This window comes from Cherax quadricarinatus, chromosome 77 (assembly GCF_038502225.1).
Source record: "Cherax quadricarinatus isolate ZL_2023a chromosome 77, ASM3850222v1, whole genome shotgun sequence".
NCBI lineage: Eukaryota > Metazoa > Arthropoda > Malacostraca > Decapoda > Parastacidae > Cherax > Cherax quadricarinatus.
In genome coordinates, this window is record NC_091368.1 from 17,651,914 (window position 1) to 17,666,086 (window position 14,173).

Consider the following 14,173-nt stretch of genomic DNA (forward strand, 5'->3'; position numbering starts at 1 on the left):
TGTACGACATTCTTGACCAAAAATGCGTTTTCAACTGTTAAAACGAAAAAATTAGGGAAATAAAAATATCGAGCAAAGACTGAGGTACCATCTCAGGAACACCTGAAATTTAAAAAATAAAATGCTGATGATACTTTCTCCTTAATTTGCCACAGTCACTAGCTTGACTATGACGGTCAGCAGCAACTTTAGTTATGAAGAACGCCAGGACCAACTGTAGTGTCAACTATAACTTGGATTACATAAACCCTTACAAGAATAGCAAGGATTTTCTTGAGGAAAGTTACGTGGATATAGATTCATGTGCCAGTTTTGTTTAATAATTTCTGAGAAGGATGACGTTTTCTCGAACTATCATTTTATCGTATATTTTTTTCTACCATCATTTTTTAGTTCTTCCCAAATTCTAAAGAAAATGAGTAATTCTAAGGCAATGACATCATTTTTTTTTAACCTACTCTACATTTTTTCCATTTAAATTATTTAAATTTCATCTTCACAGACTTCTAAAATGAAGACCAGAGGAAAGTTTCACAAAACAAACGCAAGTGAGCGCGCAAGTTTCGTGCGCATGCGCTCTAGCGGCATGTCACTCCGAGCAGTTGCTCAAGCAACTGGTTTTAGTGTGTCCACTGTCTACAGGTGGACACATCACCGACTACAAGATGGCAGCAGCAGCTCAAGATCTTGCACTTACACACCTAAAACAAATACCACATCTGATGGAACAACTGTCTGTGATAACAATGCAAGATTTTCCACGACTTGGAAAGATTCCTTGTATTGTCAACCATTTATTTACCAAAATATTCCTCGCTTTACACCCAAGAAAAACAAATTAATCGTTACCCTTCCACATTATCTGAGCGCTTGTAACTTCTTAATGTGGCACACAACTTTTTACTGAGGTACACAGTTACTTACCTCGGAACACATCTTACTGAGGTACACAGTTACCTTGGAACACATCTTACTGAGGTACACAGTTACCTTGGAACACATCTTACTGAGGTACACAGTTACCTTGGAACACATCTTACTGAGGTACACAGTTACTTACCTAGGAACACATCTAACTGTGGCACACAAACCTCTATCTGTATTTTAACCTCCGAGTGAAGGGTAGAGAAAATTTTTATTAAGATAACTCACTGAAGAACTTGGAACTTCACTTCTCGCGGGTTTTGCGCCTCTCCGCGAATGTCATATAAATAACATGAGTCAGTGGAACAAGACACATGCACCATTAAGATTGACATGGATGGAGACGCTTCGCCTAATTTTGGACTAATGTAGTCACAAGTGGCGAAAACTTTCCGTCAGTGAATGATTTTACAATCTGTCGTTATTAACTTACCAACATATTGACATACCAACATATTAACATACCGACATATTAACATACTGACATATTAACAAACAGACATGCTTAACAATTCACAAAACAGGCGATATTATTTACATTATCTCTACGTCCACAGCAGGACTCGAACCTGCAAACTCTGTATCAGAGTCCACAGTACTTTACCAAGGAGCCAAACCCCAGATAAGTAAGGGCACCTAGCTGAAGCTAGAAGATGTTTCCCCATACCCCCGGGGCACAAGGCTTATTTACAAAGTTATTTCATCAAATTCTGCCACATGCAGAGGAACACGAAAGAGATTTGAAATGCTTAATAATTTGCAAGCAGGCGAAATTATTTACAAACATTGTCTGGTGCTCGGGGTACGAGGAAACATCGTGCAGCTTCGGCTATGCGCCCATCCTTATCTGGGGTCTGGCTCCATGGTAAAGTACTGTGGACTCTGATACAGAGTTTGCAGGTTCGAGTCCTGCTGTGGACGCAGAGTCAGTGTTTAACAGACATATTAACATACCGACATATTAACATACATTTCTCAAAATTATCATAAACTATAAATCAAAATTTTGTGATTTACAAAGAAAGAGAGATGCTTTGAGAGAAGAATTGATGCAGAAAAGCTTTTTTAAATTTTCTATGAACTACATTCGTCATAGAACACATCTGACAGGATTAAAACAGTGGAAGCCTCAAAAGAAACCTACAGAGAGAGAACGTGCGAAAAGAAACCTCAACAACTGAGCATAAGATCAGTTTTAAGATCTGGTCATCCAGTGTTGTGTCAGTGTTTTCGCGAAAACTGTTGCATTAAAATTTGCCCTGAGATCCAAGTTTTTCTGGTGCTGTCAGGTTCAATGAGATTAGGTTAATTACATTGCATAATGAAACCTAGTCTATAATGAATAGGAAGACTGACCTTCATACAAGAGCATCATGGTAAAAAATAAAGTTTGACGTAGGAAGGTGTTAATATCCAAAATTCAAGGATAAAATCTGTCTCAACCACTTAAATAGTAAGTTTGTTAGGAGATTAGGAGGAAAACTGGGGACGATAATGTACGCAAAACTTGTGCAATATTCGCACTTCTTGCAACATTATATCATCATGTATACCAACAAGAGGTTGTCCAAGCATTAAAGAAATATATAACAGTTAAAAGAGTTTAAAATCCAGACTCTGAAAAATCTGTCGTAGATTTCTGGTGGCATAAAACAGAAGTAATAAATATGATGTCCATTCAGTCTCTGCTTAAAAGTTGGTATACATAAATATAGGTGTTAATGATCAGTGTAACATGTACAATATGTACAACATGTACAACATGTACATGTACAATATGTACAACGTGTACATGTACAACATGTACAACATGTACAACGTGTACATGTACAACATGTACAACATGTACAACATGTACATGTACAACATGTATATGTACAACATGTACAACATGTACATGTACAACATGTACAACATGTACATGTACAACATGTACAACATGTACATGTACAACATGTACATGTACAACATGTACAACATGTACATATACAACGTGTACAACATGTACAACATGTACAACATGTACAACATGTACATGTACAACATGTACAACATGTACAACATGTACAACATGTACATGTACAACATGTACAACATGTACAACATGTACATGTACAACATGTACAACATGTACAACATGTACAACATGTACAACATGTACATGTACAACATGTACATGTACAACATGTACAACATGTACATGTACAACATGTACAACATGTACAACATGTACATGTACAACATGTACAACATGTACAACATGTACATGTACAACATGTACAACATGTACATGTACAACATGTACAACATGTACAACATGTACAACATGTACATGTACAAAATGTACAACATGTACAACATGTACATGTACAACATGTACAACATGCACAACATGTACAACATGTACATGTACAACATGTACAACATGTACAACATGTATCAGGAGAGTCATGTGTTTGACACAGGATTTTTATGTATTTGATTTATATATAAAAAATGGGAAGTTGTTCATTGGTATATTTACAAAAATGTGTTGGAAATATAATTATTTCTCTGTAGTATTAGACCAAAGTAATGTTGCTTTAAACTCATAGATTAGTTATATTTGAGTCATTTAAATGCAGTATGTATTAGATAGTCCGGCTTTATTTTGTTTTAATTAAATAAATTTAAATACTTGGATCATTCCCTCCTAGACGACCTTCACCACAACTATTAATTTCTAGTTGATTTTCAGTTTAACAAAAGTTATATTATATTGTGCTTTTATAAACTGTGATTGTTCTTAAGGATCATATTCCAGACTGTGACTATATGATAAAATGTCAATTTTTTTTTATTTTAATGACTTTTTAGGCATTTTAATGTTTATAAGAAGTCTCCAAACAATATGTACAGTTTCAATATAGTTTTGTATATATAAGTTTAATAAAAAATATAGGAAAATTATGAGAGAATTGTTTATATCCCAAATGTTCTCATTGATCTTTAACATTTTACAAAAGCTTTGTTAACTTCAACATCCCATATGTTTAGTATCCCCAGAGGGAGATGTTCATGTGGCTGCAACTTTTTCTTTTGTTTTCTTTCTCAAAATTTTCCATTACATTTTGTTCATTACGTAAGGCCTTATCTGATAGGCTTCGAATTTTCAAAGCTTATATAGTGTAATTAGTGTCAAGTCGTAGGAACAGTTGGTATGTGCAGGGGAGACCCGGTGAACAAAGTTGTATCACCCATTCTCAGCATCCTGGAATGGCTCTAATAATTTCCAGAACCCTCCGCTGCTTGGGTTCAAATTATGAGTGAATATATCTCATAATTGGAAAACAGAGGTGGATAAAATTAGTGTGAAAGTGCACATCAGCCAATTTTATTCACAGAACAATGTGTAATTGGCAGACCTAAGAACAGGAGCCCAACATCTCAGTAAGGAGACGTTCCAGTCACTGTACACAGTGTACGTCAGGCCCACATTAAAGTATGAAGTTCCAGTTTGGAACCCACTCCTGGCCAAACACGACAAGAAACTAGAGAAAGTGTTAAGGTTTGCAAAGAAACTATTCCCGGATCTAAGGGGTATGTCCTACAAGGAGAGGTTAAGAGAAATCGACCTGACGACACTGGAGGACAGGAGGGACAGGGAGGACATGATAACAACATATAAAATACTGAGAAGTATCGGTAAGGTGGACAGAGACTGGATGTTCCAGAGATGGGACACAGCAACAAGGGGACACGGTTGAAAGTTGAAGACTTAGGAAGTATTTCCTCAGCCATAGAGTTGTGAGGAAGTGGAATAGTCTGGGTAGCGATGTAGTGGAGGCAGGATCTATACATAGCTTTAAGAGGTATGATAAAGCTCATGGAGCATTGACAGAGTGGGCCTAGTGGCGACTATTGAAGAGGCGGGGCCAAGAGCTATGACTCGACCTCCTGCAACCACAATTTCTTGAGTACACACTCACACACAATCACACAATTGTTAACACATATCGAAACACGGCAACTACCTGTGGTGTGAAAGACAGCAAAAGTAGTATCAATATTTAAGAAAGAAGACAGATATGTAGCACTAAACTACAGACCAGTGTCACTGATATGTATAGTATGCAAATTCCTGGAGAAGATTATCAAGGGAAGCATGGTGGAACACCTAGAAAGAAATAAGCATATAAACGATAAACAGCAAGACAAGGTCACAGAAATAAGACAAGAGAGAAGGGAGGGTAGATTGCATTTCCTTGGACTGTAAGAAGGTTTTCGATACAGTTTGACACAAGAGATTAGTGCAAAAGCTAAAGGAGCAGGCAGGAATATCATAAAAGGCATTGCAATGGATCAGAGAACACCTGATAGGAAGAAATCAGTGAATCATTGTACGTGACTACGTGTCGGAATTGGAGCCTGTGACAAGCGGGGTTCCACGTTCCACAAGGATCAGTCCTAGGTTCGCTTCTATTGCTGGTATATGTGAATGACACGACAGAAGGGATAGATTCAGAGGTGTTCCTTTTTGCAGACGATGTTAAGATAACGCGAAGAATTAAATCCGATGATGATCAGGTAGGACTACAAAGGGACCTGGACAGGCTGCAAGCCTGGTCCAGAAACTAAGTCCTGGAATTTAACCCCACCAAATGCAAATTATGACGATTGGGGAAGGTCAAAAAAGGCCACAGACAGAGTACAGGCTAGGGAGCCAAAGATTGCTAACCTCACTCAAGGAAAAGGATCTTGGGGCGAGTATAATACCGAGCACATCTCCTGAGGCACACATCAACCAAATAACTGCTCCAGCATATGGGCGCCTGGCAAACCTAAGAATAGCGTTCTGACACCTTGGTATGGAATCGTTCAAGACTCTGTACACAGTATACATCAGGCCCATATTTGAGTATGCAGCACTAGTATGAAGCCCACACTTGGTCAAGCTTATCAAGAAATTAGAGAAAGTGCAAAGGTTTGCAAGAAGAATAGTCCCGGAGCTAAGGAGCATGTCCTAGGAAGAGAGTTTAAGGGAAATCGACCTGATGACACTGGAGGACAGGAGAGTTAAGGGGATATGATAACGACATATAAAATACTGAGAGGGACTGACAAGTTGGAGAGGCACAGGATGTTCTAGATAAGGAACACATCAACAAGGGGTCAGATGAGTCACAGGGATGTTAGGAAGTACCTCTTCAGTCATCGAGTTGTCAGTAAGTGAACAGTCTGAAGAGTTAGGTATTAAAGACAGGATTCATACATAGATTTGAGAAGAGGTATGATACAACTCATGGAGCAGGGAGAGAGTGAACATTGTAGCGACCCGTGAAGAAGGGGGCCAGGAGCTATGACTTGATCCCTGCAACCATAATTTGGTGAGTACAATTAGATGAGTGCACACACACATACGCACACACACACACACGCACACACACACACACGCACACACACACACGCACACACACACACGCACACACACACACGCACACACACACACGCACACACACACACACACACACACACACACACACACACACACACACACACACACACACACACACACGCACACACACACACGCACACACACACACATTATCTTCATTAGCTTTAATGCTTTTTTTTATTTTCAGAGATACAACAAAAATAATGGTGATTATACTGACAGTGCAGTGTGTTGTGGCGGCTGTTGTTTGCTGGGGAGATGAGAATATACCTGGACGTGTTGGTAAGTTAGTCAGCGGCTGTTGTTTGCTGGGGAGATGATAATATACCTGGACGTGTTGGTAAGTTAGTCAGCGGCTGTTGTTTGCTGGGGAGATGAGAATATACCTGGACGTGTTGGTAAGTTAGTCAGCGGCTGTTGTTTGCTGGGGAGATGAGAATATTCCTGGACGTGTTGGTAAGTTAGTATGAGGCTGTTGTTTGCTGGGGAGATGAGAATATACCTAGACGTGTTGGTAAGTTAGTCAGCGGCTGTTGTTTGCTGGGGAGATGAGAATATACCTGGACGTGTTGGTAAGTTAGTCAGAGGCTGTTGTTTGCTGGGGAGATGAGAATATACCTGGACGTGTTGGTAAGTTAGTCAGCGGCTGTTGTTTGCTGGGGAGATGAGAATATACTTGGACGTGTTGGTAAGTTAGTCAGCGGCTGTTGTTTGCTGGGGAGATGAGAATATACCTGGACGTGTTGGTAAGTTAGTCAGAGGCTGTTGTTTGCTGGGGAGATGAGAATATACCTGGACGTGTTGGTAAGTTAGTCAGCGGCTGTTGTTTGCTGCGGAGATGAGAATATACCTGGACGTGTTGGTAAGTTAGTCAGAGGCTGTTGTTTGCTGGGGAGATGAGAATATACCTGGACGTGTTGGTAAGTTAGTCAGCGGCTGTTGTTTGCTGGGGAGATGAGAATATACCTGGACGTGTTGGTAAGTTAGTCAGCGGCTGTTGTTTGCTGGGGAGATGAGAATATACCTGGACGTGTTGGTAAGTTAGTCAGAGGCTGTTGTTTGCTGGGGAGATGAGAATATACCTGGACGTGTTGGTAAGTTAGTCAGTGGCTGTTGTTTTCTGGGGAGATGAGAATATACCTGGACGTGTTGGTAAGTTAGTCAGAGGCTGTTGTTTGCTGGGGAGATGAGAATATACCTGGACGTGTTGGTAAGTTAGTCAGTGGCTGTTGTTTTCTGGGGAGATGAGAATATACCTGGACGTGTTGGTAAGTTAGTCAGAGGCTGTTGTTTGCTGGGGAGATGAGAATATACCTGGACGTGTTGGTAAGTTAGTCAGTGGCTGTTGTTTTCTGGGGAGATGAGAATATACCTGGACGTGTTGGTAAGTTAGTCAGAGGTATCAGGCAATGTTACCTGAGAAGACACCACAGCATCTTGTTCTCTAAATAATTTCTTTGATTATATATGATTATTGTGCTCTGAATAAACTATAGTTTAATTGATATGACTAAATCTATTAACTACTTTGGCCACGAAGATTTCAATTCCCATCTCTATGGTTCTGGTATTGTGTCAGATTTCTGTTTCACCCAAACAATTTATTTCTAATTAACTAACTTTCATAATAAGAAACTTTTCATTATTTCTTTTTGTCCTTTGTATTATTCTCTTTGTACTTCTGTTTCAGTAATCTTCTCTTTAATGTTGTGATTCTTCTTGCATCTTTACAGCTGCTTTACTCTTCTCGTGTACTTGATCGTCTCGTGTCAGGTGGAAGATTACAAACTGTTGTAATTATTGTAATCATTACTCCATTATGAATGGATCTTAGTCTGTATTTAAAACACATTTCTGTAATCAGTTGTGTGAATTCTCAAAACCAGTTTGTAAATACATACATTTGTTCCAGTTCTCTTTCACTTTGTTCAGCATTCTGGATTCAGTTCATTCTTCTAAGCTTCCGCTTCTGAAATTAAGTTTCTAGCAATTCCGATACAGTGTGCATACAGTGTATCAGAGATGCAATGCCTGGGTCACTCTGTCACGTATGCAATACCTCGGTCACTCTGTCACGCATGCAGTGCCACGGTAACTCTGTCACGTATGCAATAACTCGGTCACTCTGTCACGCATTCAGTGCCACGGTAACTCTATCACGTATGCAATAACTCGGTCACTCTGTCACGTATGCAATACCTCGGTCACTCTGTCACGCATGCAATACCTCGGTCACTCTGTCACGCATAAAATACCTCGGTCACTCTGTCACGCATTCAGTGCCACGGTAACTCTATCACGTATGCAATACCTCGGTCGCTCTGTCACGCATGCAATACCTCGGTCACTCTGTCACGCATGCAATACCTCGGTCACTCTGTCACGCATGCAATACCTCGGTCACTCTGTCACGCATGCAATAACTCGGTCACTCTGTCACGCATGCAATACCTCGGTCACTCTGTCACGCATGCAGTACCTCGGTCACTCTGTCACGCATGCAATACCTCGGTCACTCTGTCACTCTGTCACGCATGCAATACCTCGGTCACTCTGTCACGCATGCAGTACCTCGGTCACTCTGTCACGCATGCAATACCTCGGTCACTCTGTCACTCATGCAGTACCTCGGTCACTTTGTCACGCATGCAATACCTCGGTCACTCTGTCACGCATGCAATACCTCGGCCACTCTGTCACGCATGCAATACCTCGGTCACTCTGTCACGCATGCAGTAACTCGGTCACTCTGTCACGCATGCAATACCTCGGTCACTCTGTCACGCATGCAGTACCTCGGTCACTCTGTCACGCATGCAATACCTCGGTCACTCTGTCACGCATGCAGTACCTCGGTCACTCTGTCCCGCATGCAATACCTCGGTCACTCTGTCACGCATGCAGTACCTCGGTCACTCTGGCATGCATGCAATACCTCGGTCACTCTGTCACGCATGCAATACCTCGGTCACTCTGTCACGCATGCAGTACCTCGGTCACTCTGTCACGCATGCAATACCTCGGTCACTCTGTCACGCATGCAATACTTCGGTCACTCTGTCACGCATGCAATACCTCGGTCACTCTGTCACGTATGCAGTACCTCGGTCACTCTGTCACACATGCAATACCTCGATCACTCTGTCACGCATGCAGTACTTCGGTCACTCTGTCACGCATGCAATACCTCGGTCACTCTGTCACGCATGCAATACCTCGGTCACTCTGTCACGCATGCAGTATCTCGGTCACTCTGTCACGCATGCAATACCTCGGTCACTCTGTCACGCATGCAATACCTCGGTCACTCTGTTACGCATGCAATACCTCGGTCACTCTGTCACGCATGCAATACCTCGGTCACTCTGTCACGCATGCAATACCTCGGTCACTCTGTCATGCATGCAATACCTCGGTCACTCTGTCATGCATGCAATACCTCGGTCACTCTGTCACGTATGCAGTACCTCGGTCACTCTGTCACGCATGCAATACCTCGGTCACTCTGTCACGCATGCAATACCTCGGTCACTCTGTCACGCATGCAGTACCTCGGTCACTCTGTCACGCATGCAATACCTCGGTCACTCTGTCACGCATGCAATACCTCGATCACTCTGTCACGAATGCAATACCTCGGTCACTCTGTCACGCATGCAATACCTCGGTCACTGTCACGCATGGAATACCTCGGTCACTCTGTCACGCATGCAATAACTCGGTCACTCTGTCACGCATGCAGTACCTCGATCACTCTGTCACGCATGCAGTACCTCGGTCACTCTGTCACGCATGCAATACCTCGGTCACTCTGTCACGCATGCAATACCTCGGTCACTCTGTCACGCATGCAGTATCTCGGTCACTCTGTCACGCATGCAATACCTCGGTCATTCTGTCACGCATGCAATACCTCGGTCACTCTGTTACGCATGCAATACCTCGGTCACTCTGTCACGCATGCAATACCTCGGTTACTCTGTCACGCATGCAATACCTCGGTCACTCTGTCATGCATGCAATACCTCGGTCACTCTGTCACGCATGCAATACCTCGGTCACTCTGTCACGCATGCAGTACCTCGGTCACTCTGTCACGCATGCAATACCTCGGTCACTCTGTCACGCATGCAATACCTCGGTCACTCTGTCACGAATGCAATACCTCGGTCACTCTGTCACGCATGCAATACGTCGGTCACTGTCACGCATGCAATACCTCGGTCACTCTGTCACGCATGCATTAAGTCCGTCACTCTGTCACGCATGCAGTACCTCGATCACTCTGTCACGCATGCAGTACCTCGGTCACTCTTTCACGCATGCAGTACCTCGGTCACTCTGTCACGCATGCAATACCTCGGTGACTCTGTCACGCCTGCAGTACGTCGATCACTCTGTCACGCATGCAATACCTCGGTCACTCTGTCACGCATGCAGTACCTCGATCACTCTGTCACGCATGCAGTACCACGGTCACTCTGTCACGCATGCAATACCTCGGTCACTCTGTTACGCATGCAATACCTCGGTCACTCTGTCACGCATGCAATACCTCGGTCACTCTGTCACGCATGCAATACCTCGGTCACTCTGTCACGCATGCAATACCTCGGTCACTCTGTCATGCATGCAATACCTCGGTCACTCTGTCATGCATGCAATACCTCGGTCACTCTGTCATGTATGCAGTACCTCGGTCACTCTGTCACGCATGCAATACCTCGGGCACTCTGTCACGCATGCAATACCTCGGTCACTCTGTCACGCATGCAGTACCTCGGTCACTCTGTCACGCATGCAATACCTCGGTCACTCTGTCACGCATGCAATACCTCGATCACTCTGTCACGAATGCAATACCTCGGTCACTCTGTCACGCATGCAATACCTCGGTCACTGTCACGCATGCAATACCTCGGTCACTCTGTCACGCATGCAATAACTCGGTCACTCTGTCACGCATGCAGTACCTCGATCACTCTGTCACGCATGCAGTACCTCGGTCACTCTGTCACGCATGCAATACCTCGGTCACTCTGTCACGCATGCAATACCTCGGTCACTCTGTCACGCATGCAGTATCTCGGTCACTCTGTCACGCATGCAATACCTCGGTCACTCTGTCACGCATGCAATACCTCGGTCACTCTGTTACGCATGCAATACCTCGGTCACTCTGTCACGCATGCAATACCTCGGTTACTCTGTCACGCATGCAATACCTCGGTCACTCTGTCACGCATGCAATACCTCGGTCACTGTCACGCATGCAATACTTCGGTCACTCTGTCACGCATGCATTAAGTCCGTCACTCTGTCACGCATGCAGTACCTCGATCACTCTGTCACGCATGCAGTACCTCGGTCACTCTTTCACGCATGCAGTACCTCGGTCACTCTGTCACGCATGCAATACCTCGGTCACTCTGTCACGCCTGCAGTACGTCGATCACTCTGTCACGCATGCAGTACCTCGATCACTCTGTCACGCATGCAGTACCTCGGTCACTCTGTCACGCATGCAATACCTCGGTCACTCTGTCACGCATGCAGTGCCTCGATCACTCTGTCACGCATGCAGTACCTCGGTCACTGTCACGCATGCAATACCTCGGTCACTCTGTCACGCATGCAATACCTCGGTTACTCTGTCACGCATGCAATACCTCGGTCACTCTGTCATGCATGCAATACCTCGGTCACTCTGTCACGCATGCAATACCTCGGTCACTCTGTCACGCATGCAGTACCTCGGTCACTCTGTCACGCATGCAATACCTCGGTCACTCTGTCACGCATGCAATACCTCGGTCACTCTGTCACGAATGCAATACCTCGGTCACTCTGTCACGCATGCAATACCTCGGTCACTGTCACGCATGCAATACCTCGGTCACTCTGTCACGCATGCATTAAGTCCGTCACTCTGTCACGCATGCAGTACCTCGATCACTCTGTCACGCATGCAGTACCTCGGTCACTCTTTCACGCATGCAGTACCTCGGTCACTCTGTCACGCATGCAATACCTCGGTGACTCTGTCACGCCTGCAGTACGTCGATCACTCTGTCACGCATGCAATACCTCGGTCACTCTGTCACGCATGCAATACCTCGGTCACTCTGTTACGCATGCAATACCTCGGTCACTCTGTCACGCATGCAATACCTCGGTCACTCTGTCACGCATGCAATAGCTCGGTCACTCTGTCACGCATGCAATACCTCGGTCACTCTATCATGCATGCAATACCTCGGTCACTCTGTCATGCATGCAATACCTCGGTCACTCTGTCACGTATGCAGTACCTCGGTCACTCTGTCACGCATGCAATACCTCGGGCACTCTGTCACGCATGCAATACCTCGGTCACTCTGTCACGCATGCAGTACCTCGGTCACTCTGTCACGCATGCAATACCTCGGTCACTCTGTCACGCATGCAATACCTCGATCACTCTGTCACGAATGCAATACCTCGGTCACTCTGTCACGCATGCAATACCTCGGTCACTGTCACGCATGCAATACCTCGGTCACTCTGTCACGCATGCAATAACTCGGTCACTCTGTCACGCATGCAGTACCTCGATCACTCTGTCACGCATGCAGTACCTCGGTCACTCTGTCACGCATGCAATACCTCGGTCACTCTGTCACGCATGCAATACCTCGGTCACTCTGTCACGCATGCAGTATCTCGGTCACTCTGTCACGCATGCAATACCTCGGTCACTCTGTCACGCATGCAATACCTCGGTCACTCTGTTACGCATGCAATACCTCGGTCACTCTGTCACGCATGCAATACCTCGGTTACTCTGTCACGCATGCAATACCTCGGTCACTCTGTCACGCATGCAATACCTCGGTCACTGTCACGCATGCAATACCTCGGTCACTCTGTCACGCATGCATTAAGTCCGTCACTCTGTCACGCATGCAGTACCTCGATCACTCTGTCACGCATGCAGTACCTCGGTCACTCTTTCACGCATGCAGTACCTCGGTCACTCTGTCACGCATGCAATACCTCGGTCACTCTGTCACGCCTGCAGTACGTCGATCACTCTGTCACGCATGCAGTACCTCGATCACTCTGTCACGCATGCAGTACCTCGGTCACTCTGTCACGCATGCAATACCTCGGTCACTCTGTCACGCATGCAGTACCTCGATCACTCTGTCACGCATGCAGTACCTCGGTCACTCTGTCACGCATGCAATACCTCGGTCACTCTGTCACGCATGCAGTACCTCGATCACTCTGTCACGCATGCAGTACCTCGGTCACTCTGTCACGCATGCAATACCTCGGTCACTCTGTCACGCATGCAGTACCTCGATCACTCTGTCACGCATGCAGTACCTCGGTCACTCTGTCACGCATGCAGTACCTCGATCACTCTGTCACGCATGCAATACCTCGGTCACTCTGTCACGCATGCAATACCTCGGTCACTCTGTCACGCATGCAGTACCTCGATCACTCTGTCACGCATGCAGTACCTCGGTCACTCTGTCACGCATGCAATACCTCGATCACTCTGTCACGCATGCAGTACCTCGGTCACTCTGTCACGCATGCAATACCTCGGTCACTCTGTCACGCATGCAATACCTCGGTCACTTTGTCTTGAAATGAGATTTCGGATACCAAATAAGTCAACGCTGTATGATTTTCTCAGTACTATTTGTAACAGTATTGTGACCAGTATTCTCAACTGTCTGGGGCCCCACCCAAGACTGTTTACTCTTTAACAGTCATTCATTGTGACTTACCCTGGCTTATGGATAATCTGGTTTCTAGAGG

At 44.7% G+C, this 14,173-nt stretch overlaps 1 protein-coding gene across 1 annotated transcript in view; it reads left to right on the forward strand.

Annotated features, from left to right (window-relative positions):
* Nucleotides 1-169: 169 nt before the first annotated feature.
* The window catches only part of LOC128702065 (glutamate receptor-like), a 47,182-nt gene continuing 33,178 nt past the window's right edge, over nucleotides 170-14,173 (forward strand). Inside the window, exons 1-4 of the mRNA XM_070101506.1 lie at nucleotides 170-175; nucleotides 503-737; nucleotides 4,327-4,471; nucleotides 6,546-6,640. Of these exons, the coding sequence (XP_069957607.1) occupies nucleotides 170-175; nucleotides 503-737; nucleotides 4,327-4,471; nucleotides 6,546-6,640 (481 nt within the window). The remainder of the gene's footprint in view (nucleotides 176-502; nucleotides 738-4,326; nucleotides 4,472-6,545; nucleotides 6,641-14,173) is intronic.